Raw genomic sequence first — 9,089 nt, 5'->3', positions numbered from 1 at the left:
CTCAAAATTGTGAAAATTAGTTACATAAAGTATAGGTCTATAGTTCTAATTTAATCTAACTCATTATCATGCATAAAGAATGAAAGATTTGACAGCGTGAGAACAAACAGTTGAATCAAATTTGAGATTGTATTATTTTAAGAAAGTTTAGCATTTAATATTTTTTTTTGGGCTAACCCGATCCACGGGGAGGGACGCCACCCCCATTTTTATTCATAACAAACTGAGATACAAGGGAGCTCAAGTAGAGCAAGTTCAAGAAGTGGGATGTTGCACCTTTCTAACAGAAGGTACACTCATGCTATCTAGGTGAAGTCCCCTACGAGCCAAACGCGGTCAATCACTCCAATGCTCATACAGCTTGATAGCCTGGTGAGGATGCGCTACCCCGACATTAGCCAGAATATCTGCCACCTGGTTGGCCTTCCTGAAGCAATGGGAGAACCGAGACGGTGTTTCAATCAACTTCCATATTTGCTGGACCTCCCACTGAATCTGCCACGGGCAGTGAAACCGACATTGAAGAATCCCCACCAAGAGTAGGGAGTCTAACTCAGCGCTAATATTTGTAATCCCCCTCCGAGCACATATCCGAAGACCCATCAAAAGAGCCAATACCTCAGCCTGGAGACTAGTCGCCTCCTCGAGGAAAGCTGAAAAACTCACCAAGAGTTGCCCGGCTGCATCCCGTACAACTCCACCACCACCACACTTCCCAGGATTACCCTTGGAACAACTGTCAGTGTTCAAAGTGAACTCCCTCCCTTCAACTGATTTCCAGCAAATCAACTTGAAGCCAAACCTCCGGCCTGTCTGAAGCGACCAATCATACAACTGCATAAATGACTGCGCCCCAATATGCTCCTTTAACTGACCCTCAAGCAGCAACTTAGTCTCCAAAAAGATGGCCGGGCAGATAGAAGCGGAATGAGGCTTGATCGCTTCAAGACTGCTCTATTCCTGGCCTTCCAAAGATGCCAACATACATGGCTCGGGAGAATGCAATAAATCACCCGCTGTCTCTCCGATACGGGGAAGGCCAACCGCCAAGCGGCCAGGCGGCCCCGCACAGATGGGCCTAAGCTAATGCCGCACAACCCTCCAAAGTATGCCCAGACCTCCGTAGCAACCTAATCCGTTGCAAAAACGTGTTCAAGAGATTCAACCGACAAGCACGGACAACACACACATTTCGAAGGACCATGAATCCCAAACGTATGGAGCACATCATCCAAGGGCAGGCATCCCAAGAGTAGTCGAACAATGAAGAATGACACTTTTACCTGAGTTGGGGCCTGCCAGACCCCAAAAAACATAAGAGAAGTGTTGCTTACTTAACGTACCTCCTGGAAGGCCGTGCCCAAGGAAAACTGCCCAGAATGCACGGGCATCCACGCCACCTCATCCGCCTGCTACTCTGTCGGAACCGGCGTACCCAGAATAGTTGGGATAACCTCTTGTGGAAGCACTTGAGCCAATGCCTACACGTTCCAGTGACCCTGAGTGATGAAATCACGAAAGGAGAGATTCAGGACCACAGGAGCACGAAGGAACAACGCCCCGCTACCCAACCAATTGTCGTACCAAAAGTGACACGACCCATCCTGAATCAACCATAACATAGAAAGCTCCACCTGGCGGCTGACATCCAGCATCCGTCTCCAAGTCGCTGAAGCAAAAGGCTTGAACTCTACCTGGCACGGGTGAACTCCTTGACAATACTTCTCTCGCATAAACGCAGCCCAAAGTGAAGAGCTTGTTCGAAACTACCACCATAGCTTACATGAGAAAGCTATGTAGACATCCCTGAGCCGTCGGAAGTCCGCCCCTCCCTCCTCAAGTGGAAAATACAATTTAGACCATCCGATCCAATGGTACCTCAACCCCAGCTCTGAGGAACCCCACAGAAAGTTGGCACAAGCTCTCTCTATAGAGCGGAACACAGCTTTGGGCATCACTGCAGCCGAAAGCAAATGAATCGGGATAGCAGAAAGCACATGCCTAACCAAAGTGATTCTCCCCCCCCTCCCGAAGATAAAAACTTCGACTTCCAGGACAAAATTTTCCGAAGAACACTCTGACATACCTCCGCAAAGTAGGCCGTCTTACACCTCCCAATATAGGGGGGAAAGCCCAGATACCGAGTGGGGAACACCTGGCATGAGAACCCCGTAATCCGCTCAATAACCCGATGTCTTGCACTGGGTAAGGACGGGTGAACCAAGTAGCCACTCTTTTGAGCGTTGAGCAATTGACCAGAGGATCGTTGATACATGTCCAGAACCCTCATAACTCGGCGAAGAGAAGTGGAGGGCCCATTCGCCAGGATAAGCACGTCATCTGCAAATGCCAAATGAGTTACCCCAGGACATCCCTGAGGTACCCTAAACCCCTAGAAGCACGGTTGTGAGGCAAGGTTGTTCAACCCTAGTGATAGCACTTCCGTTCCTGTGACAAACAAAGCAGGAGATAACGAGTCCCCCTGGCGGAGACCCCTACTGGATTTAAAAAACCCATACGCCGCCTCATTAACCATAACCGAGAACCAGACATTTGAAACCAAACGCCAGGTCATATCAATAAAGCGCTCGCCAAACCCAAACTTTCGCAAAACCCTAGTAAGATGAAGCCATGATACCCGATCATAAGCCTTGGCCATGTCCAACTTTAGCGCCACATTCCCCTCTCGCGACTTTTTCCCAATGCCTGCTAGGACTTCCTGAGCTAACAGGTAGTTCTCCGTAATATTCCGACCCCTGACAAATCCTGACTGCTGGGGAGAAATAATTTTCGGCAGGAAAACCGCTACTCTATCAGACAAGAGGCGCGAAAGCACCTTATTAATGAAGTTACAAAGGCTTATAGGCCAAAAATTAGAGAAGTCCTGCGGGTTTGGAACCTTCGGGACGAGAACGATAGAGGTCGAGGTGATAAACCGCGGTAGTTCCGCCCTACAGAAAAAACTCACTACAGCAATATACACATCCGTGGCAATAATATCCCATGAAAAGGTGAAGAATTTGCTAGTAAAGCTATCTGGGCCCGCCGCATTGTCCCCATCCATAGCATGGACCACCCGTTTCACCTCCTCCAACAAAGGGATATCCTCCAGGGCCAGGTTGTCCTCCCGCGTGAGCACAAATGGGATAACTTGAAGCAACTCCTAACTGGGGGCCACAGACTCGGAATACAAGTCAGAGAAAAACCGAATAGCCTCAGAGGCAATGTCCTCATCGCCCTCTACCCAAGCTCCCTCCGCCATTTTAATTCGATGAATCGTACCTTGCACCCGCTTTTGCCTAACAGTCGGATGAAAAAACTTGGAATTCCAGTCCCCATTTGAGAGCCATTTGACATGAGTTTTTTTACTCCAAAACTGCTCCTCTATAGCCAACGCATGGTGATACTCTGCCTGCGCCCTTTGGAGCTCAATACCGGCCCCCTCCGAGTCGTCACTCTCTGCCATCAATTCTGCCAGTGCCGACTGAGACTCTGCCCCCTTAACAGCCTCAAAGATATCCTCAAACAAGCACTTGTTCCACTGCTGGATAGCCTTCCTCGTGGCCAGGAGCTTGGCACACAACACCTGCCATGGGAAACCATTCACGGGCAATACCCATGTATTACGGATCACTTCCAACAGCGAGCCCTTCGTCATCCAAACATTTAGAAATCGAAATGGCCGTGGCTTATTATCCTGGCGAGTGGCAACTGTGATTTCAGAGGCGCGTGGTCTAACGGGTGTCTAGTCAAATGGACCACTGAAATGGAGGAGGAAAGATCCGCACATTCGCCATTCACTAAGAGCCGATCCAACCGCTTCCAAACCCGAGCTCTACCTCGCCTGTTGTTACACCAAGTGAAGGTGGGCCCCGAGAACCCTGCATCGAGCACTTCGGCTTCCTCCATGAATGACATAAAATCCAACCCTTTACCAGGAATAAAGGGCTCCCCCTCGCTTTTCGGACGCCTGGATCACGTTAAAGTCCCTCCCCAATACACCATGGCCGCACCCGTGGCTTGTCACCTAACAACTCCGTCCATAAGTCCTTGCGAGCCTCAATAGAGCATCCCGCATGGACCCAAAAAAGCACTAAAGAGGTAGGCAACAACGGGTGGTAGACATCTAACGTAATATGTTGGTCAGAAGACCCAACTAACGAACAAACAAATGGTAATTTATCCCATAGATCAGCGGACCTATTGAACATCACATAATCGAATGCAATCCGCAACCAAATAGTTTTGATTTTTGAAACATCTAGCTTAGGCTCACAAATGACAAGAAATTGAACTCCATGCAAACGAATTAATCTACGCAGTCTTCTAAAATTAGGAGCTTTTGTAACTCCTCTAATATTCTAGAACATGGCATTAATTATGATCCAACACATTAAACATATTTTGAGAAGATGTTGCAGAACAAAGTTGTCTATCCGAAGGGAATTTAACAAGCAAACCTTTCGACTTCACCTGCGCAAACCCCTCTTCCACCTCCATGGCCTGATCAACATTAATGGTCAGCAGCAAAGAATCCTCTAGTCGTCCAGGCAGTGTACGCATCCTTGGGGACAAATTCCTAGCACCTCGCGGCGGCTCACCATCCCCCTCCCCCTCCAACGCAAACGGATGCACCACAACAAGCCTCTCAATAGGCAGCAGCGGAGATGACCCGTCGCACCCACGCTCCAAGCCACTCCCATCCTCTTGGGCTACCGCACACTCGAACTCCTCTCCCCCCGTCCCATCAGTTGTGGCCAACCCACCAAGGTACTGACAGCCTGTGACGACCCCACCGTACCCAGAGACGTACCAAAGGGCTTAACGGATCGTCTGCCTAACTCGCGCCAGGACTCGATACTCTAAAACGAGAAAATAGATTTCACGCTACAAGAAAGTTCTATATACACTATTACATCTTCAAAAGTTGCATAAACTATTACATCAAGCCATACGTACCACTAGTACCAGAAAGTAAACCCTAGAAAAGCTACTTACTATAACCACCACAACAAATATATACATCTTACTAGTCAACTTATAACAAGTACTAGGGCAAAATCAACTGTTCTATAAACCAAAAGTCTATACACCTTCCCGAGTTTTCCCAGCGTTGGCCCTTACTAAGGAAAACAAATGGAATGGGGTAAGCTATATGTTTAGTGAATAATCGGGGGTAAAAATGTAAAATCACATCCAAATAAACATGTAAACCAGGATATTTCACATCAATAACAGAAATGTAACATCACAATGGTAGGATACGGGTGGTTTCAAAGCCAGTTCAATTCCTAGAGCTTGACCACCTGTTGACACTCCGTCAACCAAAATATTCATAGTCTGTAGACTCCACTTCACTTTCCCCGTTCACCTTATCCACCCCCGCTGGCCAGTCAACAGCACATAGCAGCTCGAGTAAAACAAAATCACTTAGCTTTAATCAAAGTTTTAACAAAGAACGAAATCCCAAGGTTAGCATGGAACTAACTTCAACCAAGCCCCGGCTGGTTCGAATAGTTCTTCTACCCTTGGAACGGGGCTGGAACCAAGCCCTGAGATATCCAGTCTCTCAATAGAGGATATCTCTCAACAAAGTACTCATGTCATTTAATCACCCCAATAGCACACAACACAAGGGGTTCAACTCAAGTCATATAATCACCCCAACAGCACACCGCAAAAGGGATACTCAACACAAGGCATGTATTCTCACATATTAAATCAGGAACAAAGAATGGGTTTAGAACGAGTGAGATAAAGTACACCCTCACCTAAATACCCATTTAACATATACAAAGCACTTTGATAATTTCTCACAAAAACAAACCCAATTACTCACTCAAAATAGTTAACATGCAAATCAAGGCACTTTATACGGGTCCACCGATTCTGTCCGGTTCGTCACTACCTGTGACAGAAGATTATACTCAACTATCAGTTAATCGACCATCACAAATGGAAATAAGAACTAAAACGGCCACAACGGCAAAAATGGCAAAGAAATGCATGTGCGCGTGCGCGGAAATGAAAATAGTATAAAAACGGGTTACACGGTTTTGACCATAACTAGAGCTGTGGTTATCAAATCAAGGTGTACTAGATAGCGTCTCGAAGGTAAGACAAAGGGTTACAACTTTCATGAAAATAACTCAACCCAGTTTTTAGTGGATCCAGGTCGAATTTGCAGATTACAGAACCAGAACTCCAAAGGCTGGTTTATACCTCTAGTGAAAATTTGGGCGGCATGCCCCTTGTGTTTACCTATTTTTCAGCCGTTTGTGGCTTCATTATTTTCCTCAAATCAGCCCCAATGTCACACATAGCCAATGTTACCACAATAGTCCTTCAACTAGGCTCAAAATAATCCAATTACAACACAAGTCTTAACAAGGCAACCGGAAATCAAGTTTAAAGGCAAATAGCTAAATGGCAGATTTGACGTCTCTTGGTGTTTCGGTCACAACTAAAGCTACGCCTATCGGTTTCGGGTAAACTTTATAACTTTTGAAGCTAAGACAGAGAACTACAAGTCTCATGAAGACATCAACAACCAATTGATGCATTTTCAATATCAAAATGTGGCATCTCAGAGGAAAACAGAAAACTGTCTGCAAAATAGTACTTTTGGCAGTCAATGGTATTTTGGTCATTTCACATGATACAGTGCTCCGATTGAGCTAAAATTTTACAGGAAAATATATAACACCATTTCCTACAAGTTTCATGTTTTGATCTAAGCCTGATTCTATGACAGCCCCACCTCCCCCTAAGGCGAACCAGAGGGTTCGGCGGGCCGCCTGCCCAACTCTCGCCGGGACTCAGTCGTTCACTACAGTCCTCAAACAAATACAATGTACATCTCAAATATTACATCAAATTCTCCAATAATTAAATGTCATAAGCGAAGCGGAAACAATTCCCAACTATACATAAAATGATTCCAAATCCAAACGGTACAAGATATATGCCATCCAGTCACGGGAATAAGTACTACAAGTCCTTCCTTCGCCTTGAGCCCTGTGGAGGGGAATAAAATCGTTTTGGGGTGAGCTAGAAGCTCAGCGAGTAACCAGTAAAATCAGTAATCAAATCGATTTCACAATAGTTCATTTCAATGATGTCATATATCAAACGATAAGTCAAGAAACAATTACAACATTTAGAAGAAACCATACATGAAAAGGATACGTTCGTTCGTTCATTCGTTCACTCGTTCGTTCTCCTGTCATTCCCCTTTCCTTCATTCATTTGAAAATGCATTTTTCATTTATCAATAAAACTCTCGTTCATTCGTTCATTCAACCTTTCCTGGACATCGGCCAGGCTCCACCAACCTCCACCAACCTACAAGGTAATACTCGAGTATACCAAACGTTCACCCAGGTCACCATATCGCCCGATCGAGTCCGCTTCTGGCTCGAGTCGATCGGTAACAAGGGGCAGTGGCCAGTTCAGTCAAAAGGCTTACATTCATGCACAAGTAACATTTCAATCGTTCCATCTTTGAAAATTTCACATTTATCGAGGTCGAGTGCGATAAAGTACACACTCGCCTAGAAAACTCGTTTTGGAAATCATTGAAAGCACTTAACACGTTATCAAACAATAATACAAGTCATGAATTCAAGAAAATACAACAAACAAGGAACACTCACATACAAGCACGCATGATATGCAATCGAGTAAATAATGCAAGAAAACAATTCAAAAGTAACTTTGGAAACATTTTAGGGTCACTCACCTCCATGGCTCAGAAACCATCCATCATATATAATTGCCTTGCTCAAATCCAAGTCTTAGATCACAAACTCGATGCAATCAAGTCCTTTCAAAGCTCGGACAGCACTTCCACTAAATTTGCTAACTTTTCCAGCCATCATGGCTTCATTATTTCCTCGGCCAGTCCCAAAGTCACACAAATAAGTTCATTCAATAGTCGTTCAGTAAGCTCCAAGTAGTACAAGTACAATTCAAGCTAGGGAAAAGTCCGGAAATGAAAGTTAAGCTCAAAACCAGAAAAATAGTTTTTGACATCATTTTACGGTTTTGGCACCAATGACACTACGATTATCGGATGGAGGTGAAAGATACACCGTTTTGAAGCTAAGAGATAGGGCTACAATATTTCAGAAGGTCACTCAGCCCAGTTTCGAGTGTAACCAGGTCAAAAATGCAATATACTACACCAGAACCGTAAAAATAGGTTCACAAATCGCATTCTGGTGCAAACATCATAAATCAGGCTACCTAAGTCCAAATCCAGTAATTCCAAAGCCATTCGAAAGCTAAGAAACAGGGATACAATTAATCAGAAGACCTCAACAACCAATTCCGAAGCAATCCCAACCAAAATAACCCATTACAGAAGCAATTCTCAAATTCGGGTAGAAACAGGGCAGTAAGGGTAATTCCATCTTTTCACAAGCTATGCTGCATGAAATTTTGCAGGAACCTCTAAAATATCATTCCCTACAACTTTCATGTTTTAACCCAAGGCCAATTCGGCCTTTAACTATGAGCTACAAAACCAGGCAGAATGTAGGAACATAAACCCTAGTTTTCCAATTTTCCTTCCAAAACAAAAATTTCTTGCAATTTACCACTTTTTCCACCTTCTAGCTTCATTCTAGATCATTTCCAATCATCATACATAGCCACACCATAACAATCATATGAAATCAGAAAAATTCATGAACAAAAGAAAAATCCATCAATCTCACCCATAGGTCATGAAATCATCCATAAAATGACATGCTCTACCATTAGAAATCCTTAATTGATCATTATTAGCATGAGAGGGAAGATATTTAACACCTCACCTTTGCAACTCCAAAAAACGAGACAACTAGAGCTTGTTCTTCACAAATGGCTCCACTCAACACCTTAAACTAGCTTAGCAACTCACTTTTGTGGAGAAATTTGGAATTTAATCGGTAGGTTTGCAAGATTCAAGCTAGAAATGAAGGAAAATTGAAGAAACTCTCTCTCTCTTTCTCTCCTCCATGGCCGGCCAAGAGCAAGGGAAAATGAAGCTCATTTTGGTCAATTTTTGGTATTTAGTAAAGTTGGTGAATAGTGGTCAAAACCAA

The 9,089-nt window shown here is 44.6% G+C and overlaps 1 protein-coding gene across 1 annotated transcript; it reads right to left on the bottom strand.

Moving 5' to 3' along the window:
• Positions 1-336: 336 nt before the first annotated feature.
• On the bottom strand, positions 337-3,064 carry LOC140009865 (uncharacterized). Its single transcript, XM_072056198.1, has 8 exons — positions 2,494-3,064; positions 2,142-2,340; positions 1,879-1,957; positions 1,595-1,766; positions 1,417-1,499; positions 1,284-1,295; positions 1,014-1,130; positions 337-894 (listed from the first exon to the last, which is right to left on the bottom strand). Exons 1-8 carry the CDS (start codon positions 3,062-3,064, stop codon positions 337-339), a joined length of 1,791 nt encoding a protein of 596 aa, XP_071912299.1.
• Between the last annotated feature and the right edge of the window lie 6,025 nt (positions 3,065-9,089).

This window comes from Coffea arabica, chromosome 6e, assembly GCF_036785885.1.
Source record: "Coffea arabica cultivar ET-39 chromosome 6e, Coffea Arabica ET-39 HiFi, whole genome shotgun sequence".
Taxonomy (NCBI): domain Eukaryota; kingdom Viridiplantae; phylum Streptophyta; class Magnoliopsida; order Gentianales; family Rubiaceae; genus Coffea; species Coffea arabica.
The sequence above is the reverse complement of the archived record's forward strand: the minus strand, read 5'-3'. Positions and strand labels throughout refer to the sequence as shown.

Coding starts and splice junctions, on each gene's coding strand:
- LOC140009865 (XM_072056198.1), bottom strand. CDS start 3,064: ATGGATGGGGACAATGCGGCGGGCCCAGATAGCTTTACTAGCAAATTC. Junction 2,341..2,493: donor GTTTTTTAAATCCAGTAGGG/GTCTCCGCCAGG, acceptor TGGCATTTGCAG/ATGACGTGCTTATCCTGGCG. Junction 1,767..1,878: donor TCCTCAGAGCTGGGGTTGAG/GTACCATTGGAT, acceptor CTATGGTGGTAG/TTTCGAACAAGCTCTTCACT.